Below are 12,188 nucleotides of genomic sequence, written 5' to 3' on the forward strand. Positions count from 1 at the left end.
GTCGACGTGCAGGCGAGGAACACGCGCACACCTACCCACATGCATGACCCTCCGCACAGGGTCCTTGCTTGGGGGGTGACAGGGTGATGGCTGTGGAGACCCCTCTCTCCCCACCCAAAGGTGCTGGGGGGCTGCTGCCTGCCACCCACCCCCACTTCCCCCCCTTCCCCCCCAATAAAGCACCTGCGAGGCAGGAGCTGCTGCGGCCTCCAGGCTTTATTGGCTGCGCTTGGAGCTATACGAGGCGGGGGGGGGGGTGGCGGCAGGGGGGTGGCACTGCCACGTCGACGTGTGTCAGCACGCGTCTGTCAGTGGGCTCATGGTGGCTTGGCTTGGCTTGCCCAGCGTTGGCTTGGCTTGGCTTGTATTGACTCATGTTGACTTGGCTTGGCTGAGGTTGGCTTGCACTGGCCCATGTTGACTCGCGTTGACTTGTCTTGGCCCACATTGAGTTGTGTTGACTCACGTTGGCTTGTCTTGGCCCATGTTGGCTCACGTTGGCTTGTCTTGGCCCACGTTGGCTCGCATTGACTTGTCTTGGCCCACACTGAGTTGTGTTGACTCACGTTGGCTTGTCTTGACCCACGTTGACTCACGTTGGCTGGTCTGGGCCCACGTTGACTCACGTTGGCTTGTCTTGGCCCACGTTGACTTGCGTTGACTTGTCTTGGCCCACATTGAGTTGTGTTGACTCACGTTGGCTTGTCTTGGCCCACGTTGACTCACGTTGGCTTGTCTTGGCCCACGTTGACTCATGTTGGCTTGTCTGGGCCCACGTTGACTCACGTTGTGGCTGGTCTTGGCCCACGTTGACTCACGTTGGCTGGTCTGGGCCCACGTTGACTCACGTTGGCTTGTCTTGGCCCATGTTGACTCACATTGGCTGGTCTTGGCCCACGTTGACTCACGTTGGCTTGTCTTGGCCCATGTCGACTTACGTTGGCTTGTCTTGGCCCACGTTGACTCGCCTTGACCCCCACGTTGACTCGCCTTGACCCCCACGTTGACTCGCCTTGACCCCCACGTTGACTCGCCTTGACCCCCACGTTGACTCGCCTTGACCCGCATTGACTTGCATTTGCCCGCATTGCCTCCGACCGGCCTGCGTCGCCTCATGCCGCCTTCCGCTGACCGCCGCCGTGTGCCGCCCCCCCGCCGCCGCCCGCCTCACTTGCAGCTACAATAATAACCCCTGATGGCGTTATCCCAGTCGCCGAAGAGCCCCCGCCGTACCTCCTGCAACCGCGGCACCGCGCCGGCCCCGAAACGCCGCATCTTCCCCTTCTTGCCAGCCCGAGACCAAACGGTCAGCTCACAGCGGGTGCCCACCACCAAGGAGGAGACGCGGCCGGCCCAGCCGCGGGGCATGTAGGGGACGTCGGCGCCAGGTTCTACCACCAGGACGGGTCCCGCGCAGCACTGGTCGTAGTAAGGGCTGTTGTCGGCGTAGAGCTGGGCGCAGATGCGGGTGCCGTTGGCCGTCCGTAGGTCGGAGGGGGATGGGCACTGCGCCTCGGCCCCCGCCAGCACCGCCGCCACCAGCGCCGCCACCACCAGCGCCGCCATCGCCAACCCCCCTGCCGCTGCGCCCGGCGCTGCCTAGATATACCCAGGTCCAAGGACGCGGCGGGGGCCGGCGGGGCACCTTTCCAGCAGGGAAAGCACCCAGGTGTTTGTGCCCCTCCCCCCAAAAGCACCCAGGTGTTTGTGCCCCTCCCCCCAAAGCACCCACCTCCCCCCAAAAGCACCCAGGTGTTTGTGCCCCCCCCCCCAAAGCACCCACCTCCCCCCAAAAGCACCCAGGTGTTTGTGCCCCCCCCCCCAAAGCACCCACCTCCCCCCAAAAGCACCCAGGTGTTTGTGCCCCTCCCCCCAAAAGCACCCAGGTGTTTGTGCCCCCCCCCCCCAAAGCACCCACCTCCCCCCAAAAGCACCCAGGTGTTTGTGCCCCCCCCCCCCCCCAAAGCACCCAGGTGTTTGTGCCCCTCCCCCCAAAAGCACCCAGGTGTTTGTGCCCCCCCCCCCCAAAAGCACCCAGGTGTTTGTGCCCCCTCCCCCAAAAGCACCCAGGTGTTTGTGCCCCTCCCCCCAAAAGCACCCAGGTGTTTGTGCCCCCCCCCCCCAAAAGCACCCAGGTGTTTGTGCCCCCCCCCCCCCACAGCACCCACCTCCCCCCAAAAGCACCCAGGTGTTTGTGCCCCTCCCCCCAAGAGCACCCAGGTGTTTGTGCCCCCCCCCCCAAAGCACCCAGGTGTTTGTGCCCCCCCCCCCAAAGCACCCACCTCCCCCCAAAAGCACCCAGGTGTTTGTGCCCCCCCCCCCCCCAAAGCACCCAGGTGTTTGTGCCCCTCCCCCCAAAAGCACCCAGGTGTTTGTGCCCCCCCCGCCAAAAGCACCCAGGTGTTTGTGCCCCCCCCCCCAAAAGGACCCACGTGTCCAACCCCCCCTGCCAAGAGGTGCAGCCCCCCCATGAAGCCCCCACCCCCCAGAAAAAGACCTTGGCATCGGGGCCCCCCTGAGGGATGCAGGCCTCCACCCCGGGACAGGACCCAGGTGCCCCCCCCTCCCCCTGGGAAGGGACCCAGCTGCCCCCCCCCTCAAATCTCACCCCCCCTCCCCCTGGGAAGGGACCCAGCTGCCCCCCCCCTCAAATCTCACCCCCCCCTCCCCGTGGGAAGGGACCCAGCTGTCCTGCCCATCCCCCCCATCCCCCCCTCCCCCCCCCCCGATGTGGCCTTGCCCTTGGGGAAACTGGGGCGGGGGGGAAGACCAGGCTGGGGAGCTGTATGCAAATGAGGCAGGGTAATTATCGGAGGAGGTAATTAGCAAAAGCCCAGCAGCAATGAGGGGTGCAAGTCACGCCCCTTATTTGCATATTAATGAGGTGCTGCCACGCCCTTGCTATGGCGCCGGCGGCAGCTGCATCCCCCCGTATCTCAGCAGCGGTAACCAGGCAACGGGGGGGGGGGGGGGAGTTAATTACCCGTTCTCATTAGCATATCCCCGCCCCCACCACCTCAGCCACTGTCCACCGCGCCCACCTCATTAGCATGCTAATGAGCTCATTTGCATGCGGGCAGCTGCGGGGACAGGGGGATTCTTGAGAGGCTCGGATGAGGCTGGGGGACCCTGGACCCCCCCGGGCCCCTCCAATTAGACGGAGGGGACCCCCCCCCCCCGGGGAGACGACCCCCCTGGCCTTCCCCGCAGAGAGAAGGCACCCCCCTCCAGACAGAGAGGACCCCCCGGAACCCCCCCCGCCCCCCGCGCACAGTGGGACCCCCCCTGGGCAATGCCCCCTCCCCGACAGTGGGGACCCCTGCGACTCCCACCCCCCAAGGAAGACGACCCCACCCACACACGCACCCCCCCCTAAGTAAAAGGGGGACCCCCCACCCCCACAGAGAGAGCAGCTCCCCCTCCTCTTCACACACAAAAGGTTTAATCGCCCCGGGCGGGGGGGGCACAGGTTTTTAATGTAAAAACTTGTGTTAAACACTGCAGCGGGCCGGGGGGGCCCGGGGGGGCGGCTGGTGGGGGGGAGGGGGCAACGGGGGGAGGGGGTAGGTTGGGGGGAGGGGGCAGGGGAAAATAGGGGGGTGATGGGGCAGCGGGGGAGGGGGTAAATGGGGCTGGGGGGGGTGATGGGGGGGCCGGGGGGGCCGACCCCCACGGGGTTATCCAGACCAGCCAGATAGGAGGCCCCGGGCCGGGGGGGGCGGGGGGGGACACGACCCGAGGGGCGGGACCCAGGGGGACCCAGGCGTTTGGGTCCCCCCCCGGGAGGGGGTTCTGTTGGGGGGAGGGGGGGGGGCTGCGGTTCTCGTGTCATCTGTGCAGACATGTCAGTGGCGTGTGCGGGGCCCCCCCGCCGCCGGCCCGGCCAAAGGCACCACGGCGGGGGGCAGGCCGGGGGTGCACACGCGTGTTGGGGTGCACACGCGTGTTGGGGCGCACACGCGTGGCAGGGCGCACACGCGTGGCAGGGTGCGCACAAGTCCCAGGGTGCACCTCCCCCGGGGGAGCCCCAGGCGTGTCGGGGTGCCCACGCGTGGCAGGGCACACGTGAGGGTGCCCTCACATGTTGGGGCACACGTGAGGGTGCCCACTCGTGGCAGGGTGCCCACGCAGGTGCCCACACATGTCGGGGTGCCCACACGTGTCAGGGCACGCACGTGGGTGCCCACGTGTGTCAGGGTGCCCACGGAGGGGGGGCAGGTAGGTACTGGGTTGCATACGGGTGCCCCGGGAAGGGGGTGGGGGAGGGGCACATGGATACCGATGGGGGCGAGGGGGAGCACACGGGTGCCCGGGGGGGTCCTGGAGGAGCACCCATGGGTGTGGGCGGGCACCCGGTGGCACCCAGGGTGCTGGGGCTGCATCCGACCAGCTATGGCTCCGTACGGGCACCCAGGGGGTGCACAGGGGGCCCCAGGAGCGCCCAAGGGTGCGCAGGAGCACCCAGGGGTGCATGGGGGCACCCAAGGCCGCACTTAGGCACCCAGGGGCACCCAAGGGCGCACAGGAGCACTCAAGGGTGCACAGGGGCACCCAAGGGCACATTCGGGCACTCAAGGGCACACAGGAGCACCCGAGGGTGCACTCAGGCACCCAGGGGCACCCAATGGCGCGTTCGGACACCCAAGAGCACCCAAGGGTGCACTCAGGCACCCGGGGCACCCAAGGGCACATTCGGGCACTCAAGGGCGCACAGAAGCACCCAAGGGTGCACTCAGGCACCCAGGGGCACCCAATGGCGCGTTCGGACACCCAAGAGCACCCGAGGGTGCACTCAGGCACCCGGGGCACCCAAGGGCACATTCGGGCACTCAAGGGCACACAGGAGCACCCGAGGGTGCACTCAGGCACCCAGGGGCACCCAATGGCGCGTTCGGACACCCGAGAGCACCCAAGGGTGCACTCAGGCACCCGGGGCACCCAAGGGCACATTCGGGCACTCAAGGGCGCACAGAAGCACCCAAGGGTGCACTCGGGCACCCAGGGGCACCCCAGGGCGCATTTGGCCACCCCGGGGGGCGCCCGTAATGACCCAGGAGCGCCCGGCGATGCGCCAAGACCCGTTGCCACCGGGCACCCATGGGTGCTACCCACCCCTTCCCCCACCCTTGCCCCCCCTCCCCCCCCCCTCAGACGGTGCTCTCCAGCATCCAGTGGGTGCTGCCGAAGGAGGGGCGCAGCGGGGGGGTCCCCTCGGGCAGGTCGAGGCGCGGCAGCGAGCCGTGGCGCCGAGTCCGTGCGCGCCGGGGGTAGCTGTGGCTGGGGAACAGCCCCCGCGCCCCCCCGCCGGTAGCACCCATGGGTGCCGGGGCAGGGAGGGGCGGCGGCGCCGGCTCGGGGCTTCTGTGGGCGCCGTTGGTTTGGGAGCAGACGCTGGCGACGGCGGCGGGGGGCCGGCGGGCGGCCGCCGCTTTGTAGCGGGCGGTGAGGATGAGGATGAAGACGAGGACGGAGGCGGCGATGGCGGCGCCGATGACGATGATGACGGTGCCCCCCAAAAAGTGGGGGCGGGGGAGGGCGGCGCAGCCGGGGGCCCCCCCGGGGGTGGCGAAGCGGACGCAGCCCAGCCCGCGGGCGGTGGGCGCCGCCGGGACCCCCTCGGCGTGCAGGGCCGTGACGCAGAGCTGGTAGTGGCGCCCGGCCGCCAGGTCCCGCAGCACGAAGCTCCGGCTGGAGGGGGGCAGCAGCCTGGGGGGAGGGGCGGGGGGTGGGGTGGGGTGGGGTGGGGGCCACGCGTGGCCCCCCGTGCAATGCCACACCATCCCCGTGCGACGCCGCGCGATGCCATGTGGTCCCCAGGGGATGCCACATGGCCTCCCGTGATGTCACGTGGTCTCGTGTGACGTCACGTGGCCTCGGGGGATGTTATATGACCCCCCCCCACCCGTGACGTCACATGGCCCCATGCGATGCCACGTGGCCCCGTGTGATGCCGCGCGGTCCCCGGGTGATGCCATGTGGCCTCCTGTGGTGTCACATGGCCTCGTGTGATGTCATGTGCCCCACCCCCCCCCCCGTGATGTCACGTTGCCCCGTGCGAGGCCACAAGGCTCTGGGTGATGTCACGTGGCCCCACGCCATGCCACGTGTCCTCACGCCATGCCACGCCACGCCATGCAATGCCATGTGTCCCCATGCCACATGGCCCCATGTGGCACCACATGGCCCCATGCGATGCCATGTGTCCGCACATGCCACGTGTCCCCATGCGATCCCACGTGTCCCCATGCGATGCCACATCATGCTGTGCAACGCCATGTGTCCCTGTGTGACACCACATGTCCCCACATGATACCGCGTGTCCCCAGGTGATGCCACGTGTCCCTGTGTGATGCATCGTGTCCCCATGCGATGCCACATCATGCTGTGCAATGCCATGTGTCCCTGTGTGACGCCACATGTCCCCACATGATGCCACGTGCCCCCAGGTGATGCCACGTGTCCCTGTGTGATGCATCGCGTCCCCACACGATGCCACATGTCCCCATGCAATGCCACATCATGCCATGCAATGCCATGTGTCCCCGTGTGATGCCAGATGTCCCGATGTGATGCCATGTGTCCCCACATGATGCCACATGTCCCCATGCGATGCCACGTGTCACCACGCAACACCACGTGTCCCCACGCGATGCCACGTGTCCCTGTGTGATGCATCGTGTCCCCATGCGATGCCACATCATGCTGTGCAATGCCATGTGTCCCTGTGTGACGCCACATGTCCCCACATGATGCCACGTGCCCCCAGGTGATGCCACGTGTCCCTGTGTGATGCATCGCGTCCCCACACGATGCCACATGTCCCCATGCAATGCCACATCATGCCATGCAATGCCGTGTGTCCCCGTGCGATGCCAGATGTCCCCACGCGGCGCCACGTCACGCTATGCAATGCCGTGTGTCCCTGTGTGACGCCGCCTGTCCCCCCGCACCGCCGCCCCCCCCCCGCTGTGCCACGTGATGCCAGACACCCCCGTGGGGGGGCTGCCACCCCCACCCCCATGGCGCCACAACACCCTGCGACCCCCCAGCCTCCCCCCGGCACCCACCTGTAGACGAGGGAGTCGTCGAGGGAGCTGTTGTAGGTGACCTGGAACATGCGGATGCCGGGGACGTGGCGCTGGGGCAGCCAGCGTATTCGCGCCGACGTGGCCGTCAGCTCGGCCGCCACCACGCGCCGCTCGCCCGGCACCCACGTCTCGTTGCCGCCGGCGCGAGCCATATCCGAAGGGCCGGCCGCCGTTTCGCCGTCGCCATCCCCATCCTCGCGGGCAACCGGGAGCGGAAAGACGGCTACCTGCACACGGGCGGCCGCCTCGCCGGCGGCGTTGGAAGCCACGCAGGTGAAGGCGCCGTGGTCGCCCAGCGTGGCGACCCGGAGCTCCAAGGAGCCGTCGGGGCCGACAGCGCGGCGTGAACCGTTCTGCACCAACCGCCCGTCCGGACCCAACCAGTGCAACGCCGGCGGCGGATCGCCGGCAGCGGCGCAACCCAACCGTAAGGGTTGGCCTTCCAAGACGGCAGCGGGATCGGCAGCGGCGCCGGCGATGGCCGGGGCTCGACACGCCAATTCCTCCTCCGGCACAGCCCAAAGCAAGCGACCGGCGAGCGGCGGTGGCGATGCGCAGCTCTCCAGCCGGCCCGGTTGCGCCAAACGCCGTAACCAAAGCAATTCGCAGTTACAATGCAGCGGGTTCCCCCCCGCCGCCAAACTGGGGCCCGGCGGCCCCGGCACCGGCGGTAACGCCCGTAGGCGGTTGGCGGTGAGGTCCAAGCGTGCCAAGCGCGGTAAGCGCGCCACCGCGCCGGCGGGGACCCGCTCCAGGAGGTTGTGATCCAGGGTGAGGGTGGCCAAGCTGGCCATGCCGGCCACCGCCTCCCAGGGCAGCGCCGGCAGGTTGTTGTGGGACAGGTCCAGGTCCTCCACCGTGGCGGCGAAGGCGGCGAAGGCGGCGGGCTCGATGGCGGCCAGCTGGTTGTTGGCCAGGATGAGGTGCCGGAGGCTGGCCAAGCCGCGCAGCTGCGCCCCGCTCAGCGCCGGCAACCGGTTGCCGTCCAGGTGGAGGGCGCGGAGGGCGCGGAGGTCGGCGAAGGCGCCAGGCGCCAGGCGCCGCAGCCCGTTGCGGGAGAGGGTGAGGTGCACCAGGCTGCTCATGTTGGCGAAATCGGCGCGGCCCACGGCACCGATGAAGTTGTCGGCCAAGCGCAGCTCCACGGCGCCGCGGTCCAGGCTGGGCGGCACGGCCAGCAGGCCGGTGCGGGCGCACAGCAGCGTGGGGTTGGGGGCGGCCGCCGGGCAGAGGCAGCGGGGGGGGGGCAGCGGTGGGACCCCGCCACCGCCCCCAGCATCACCAGGGGCACCAGCAGCTTCGCCATCCTCCGCCGGCCCCGGCGGCGCCTGTGGGGGGGTGGGGGGTGGTGAGGAGGGGGCAGGACTGGGCCCACGGGGGGGGGGAATTGGGCAGGATTGGGCCCATGGGGGGAAATGAGGCTGTGGGGCAGGATTGGTCCCACGGGGGGGGAGGGGCTGTGGGGCAGGATTGGTCCCACGGGGGGGGAGGGGCTGTGGGGCAGGATTGGGCCCACGGGGGGGGGGGGCTGTGGGGCAGGATTGGTCCCACGGGGGGGGAGGGGCTGTGGGGCAGGATTGGTCCCACGGGGGGGGAGGGGCTGTGGGGCAGGATTGGGCCCACGGGGGGGGGAGGGGCTGTGGGGCAGGATTGGGCCCACGGGGGGGGGGGGGCTGTGGGGCAGGATTGGTCCCACGGGGGGGGAGGGGCTGTGGGGCAGGATTGGTCCCACGGGGGGGGAGGGGCTGTGGGGCAGGATTGGGCCCACGGGGGGGGAGGGGCTGTGGGGCAGGATCAGGGCCCGAGGGGGCAGGATCGGGCCTGGGGGAGCAGGATCAGGGCTGGGGGGGGAGGGGCTGCGGGGCAGGATTGGACCGGGGGGGGGGGGGGGGCAGGATCGGGCCCCGGGGGACCCTACTCAGTCCTATGGGAGCCATGAGATCCCCTGTGATCCCCTGTGATCCCATGTGCCCTGTGTGTTCCCCTGTGACCCCGTGTGTCCCAGGAGATCCAGGGAGATCCCATTGACACCCCACATGGTTCTGTGTGATCCCGTGTGCCCCTGCAGGATCCCAGTGATCCTGTGTGATCCCACGTGCTCCATGTGCCCTCCCAAGATCCCAGTGCCCCTGTGTGATCCCGTGTGCCCTCAGGAGATCCCAGTGATCCCGTGTGCCCCTGTGTGATCCCGTGTGATCCCATTACCTCCTCTCAGGGCTCCATGTCGGTCCCGTCCGGGCGTTGCCGCGGGGCCTGTGGGGACAGGGGACAGGCCAGTATGGACCAGTACCCACCAGTATGGACCAGCCCAGCTGCACACAGCCCAGTATAGCCCGGTACAGCCCAGTATGGTTCCATGCACCCTCACCATGACCTAGTACAGCCCAGTATGGCCCAGTACACCCCAGTATGGCTCCATGCACCCCCAACATGGCCCAGTACAGTCCAGAACAGCCCAGTCCAGTTCTATACACCCCAGTACAGCCCAGAACAGCCCAGTCCAGCCCCATATACCCCAGTATATCCTAGTATAACCCAGTCCAGCCCAGTATGTCCCAGAGCAGCTTGGTAATGGGCCAGAACAGCCCAGTATAGTTCCATACACCCCAGTATGGCCCAGTCCAGCCTAGTCCAGCCCAGTATCGCATTCTAGGACCCCACATGGCCCAGTACAGTCTGAGAAGGCCCAGCACAGCCCAGTGTGGCCCAGTACAATCCAGTACAGCCCAGTAGGAGCCAGTACAGCCTGCACAGCCCAGCATGGCCCAGTACAAACCAGTATGGGCCAGTACTGCTCACTAAAGACCAGTACAACCCAGTATAAGTCAGTATGGGCCAGCACAGCATGGTCCAGTACAGCCCAGTATAACCCAGTACAGCCCAGAACAGCCCAGTACAACACAATACGGAATAGCATGCATCACTATGATCCAGCATGGCCCACCACAGCCCAGTATGCCCCAGTACAGCACAGCACAGCCCAGTCCAGCCCAGCCCAGCCCAGTATGGCCCAGTCCAGTCCAGGAAAGCACAGCCCAGTATGGCCCAATCCAGCCCAGCCCGGTCCAGAACAGCTCAGCCCAGTATGGCCCAGTCCAGCCCAGTCCAGAACAGCTCAGCCCAGTATGGCCCAGTCCAGGACAGCACGGCCCAGTATGGCCCAGTATAGCTCAGTCCTGGACAGCGCAGCCCAGTATGGCCCAGTACAGAACTGCACAGCCCAGTATGGCCCAGTATAGCTCAGTCCTGGACAGCCCAGCCCAGTATGACCCATTCCAGGACTGCACAGCCCAGTATGGCCCAGTATAGCTCAGTCCTGGACAGCCCAGCCCAGTATGACCCATTCCAGGACTGCTCAGCCCAGTATGGCCCAGTCCAGCCCAGTAAGGCCCAGTCCAGGACAGCCCAGCCCAGTATAGCCCAGTATAACCCAGTATCATCCAGTATAGCCCAGTCCAGAACAGCCCAGCCCAGGGACCTCTCCGTTGGTGCCTCCCCCAGTGCCCCCCCAGGTAACCCCCCCTCCCTGTAACCTCCCCCATTACCCCCCCCCCCGGTAACCCCCTCCCCACCGACAGCCCCCGGTACCTGGGGGGGCTCAGCCCACTGACGCTCCCATCGTGGCTCCGAGCACGGCACCGGCCCGGGGGGGGGGGGGGGGGGGGGGCGGGGAGGGAGGGGGGCACCGGGCCCGGTCAGGCCTCACCCCACCGGGGGGCCATGAGCGCCGGGGGGGGGAGGGGGGGGGGCACCGGGCCTGGTTGTAACGGGGTTGGGGAGGGGCGATGGGATGGGGGGGGAATCGGGATGCTGCGGGGAGGGGACCGGGGGGGGGGGACCGGGGATGCACCGGGATGCGGGGCGGGGGCGGGGTACCGGGATGCTGGGGGGAAGGTCGCACCGGGATGCCGGGGGGGGAGTTACCGGGATGCGGGGGGGGGGGGTACCGGGATGCCGCGGGGATACTGGGATGGCGGGGGGGGGTGGGTACCGGGATGATGGCGGGGGGGGACCGGGATGCTGGGGGGGGACCCGGGATGCGAGGATGCACCGGGATGCCGAGGGGGGGTTACCGGGATGCTGGGGGGGGATGCCGGGGGAGGGTACCGGGATGCGGGAGAGTACCGGGATGCCGGGATGCACCGGGATGCTGGGGGGGGGGGGGGTACCGGGATGCTGGGGGGGGAAGGTTATCGGGATGGGGGGGGGGTTACCGGGCTGCCGGGGGGGTCCCGGTCCGCCGGGGGTCCCGGGCGGGGGGCGGAGGGGCCCCGGTGCCGGTGCCGGTGCAGCCCCGGTCCCGCCGGCACAGGCCGCCGCCGCCGCTCGGAGCCGCAGAGCCGCCGGGGCGGGGCGGGGCGGGGCGGGGCGGGGCGGGGCGGGACCAGGGGGCGGGGCCCGGCCCCACGGACACACGGCGGGACCCACGGGGGGACCCATGGACACACGGGGGGGCGGGGCGGGCTGGGCCCCCCCCCCGGGTCTGGGTCCGGCCCTGGCCCTGGCCCATCCCCCACCGGGGGCCCACGTGGGGACAGGGGCTTCACGGACTGGGGACACTGGGGGCACTGGGGACACTGGGAGGCATGGACTGGGGACACTGGGGAATTACATGGGTGGGGGATACTGGGGACACTGAGGGACACGGACTGGGGACACTGGGGGCACTGGGGATACTGGGGAACATGGGCTGGGGATACTGGGGACACTGGGAGGCCTGGACTGGGGACATGGGGAAACATGGGAGGGGATACCAGTGTTACTGGGGGACATGGGTGGGGGATACTGGGTATACTGGGGATGGTGGGGGACATGGGCAGGGGACACCAGACATACTGGTGACACTAGGGGTCACAGACTGGGGACACTGGTGGCACTGGGGGACACTGGGAGACATGGGCAGGGGACACTGGGGGATACTGGGGACACTGGGAGACACTGTGGGGCATGGACTGGGAACACTGGGGATACTGGGGGGCACTGGGGACTGTAGGCTGGGGCCACTGGTGGTACTGGGGGGCCACTGGTGGTACTGGGGGGCCACTCGGGGCACTGGAGGTCATGGACTGCGGTCACTGGGGCACTGTGGGTGACTGGGGT

General features: G+C 68.5%; 2 protein-coding genes across 2 annotated transcripts; both read right to left on the minus strand.

Annotated features, from left to right (window-relative positions):
- Positions 1–701: 701 nt before the first annotated feature.
- SYCN (syncollin) lies at positions 702–4,336 on the minus strand. The gene is made up of 2 exons (XM_037371947.1): positions 4,280–4,336; positions 702–1,599 (listed from the first exon to the last, which is right to left on the minus strand). The coding sequence occupies exons 1-2, from the start codon at positions 4,334–4,336 to the stop codon at positions 1,168–1,170; spliced, it is 489 nt and encodes a 162-aa protein (XP_037227844.1). The 3' UTR covers positions 702–1,167.
- Positions 4,337–5,139: 803 nt separating this feature from the next.
- On the minus strand, positions 5,140–10,792 carry LRFN1 (leucine rich repeat and fibronectin type III domain containing 1). Its single transcript, XM_037371938.1, is given in 5 exon segments — positions 5,140–5,706; positions 7,068–8,332; positions 8,335–8,416; positions 9,294–9,341; positions 10,677–10,792. Coding segments are annotated over 3 exon segments (1,884 nt in total). The 5' UTR covers positions 8,395–8,416; positions 9,294–9,341; positions 10,677–10,792; the 3' UTR covers positions 5,140–5,147.
- Positions 10,793–12,188: the final 1,396 nt, after the last annotated feature.

This window comes from Falco rusticolus, chromosome 21, assembly GCF_015220075.1.
Source record: "Falco rusticolus isolate bFalRus1 chromosome 21, bFalRus1.pri, whole genome shotgun sequence".
Classification (NCBI taxonomy): Eukaryota; Metazoa; Chordata; class Aves; order Falconiformes; family Falconidae; genus Falco; species Falco rusticolus.

Bases quoted from the DNA above. Each gene is read 5' to 3' on its own strand.
- SYCN (XM_037371947.1), bottom strand. From the start codon at position 4,336: ATGGGTGCTCCTCCAGGACCCCCCCGGGCACCCGTGTGCTCCCCCTCG. The intron at 1,600-4,279 runs GTATCCATGTGC...GGGTATATCTAG, and splicing joins GCTCCCCCTCGCCCCCATCG to GCAGCGCCGGGCGCAGCGGC.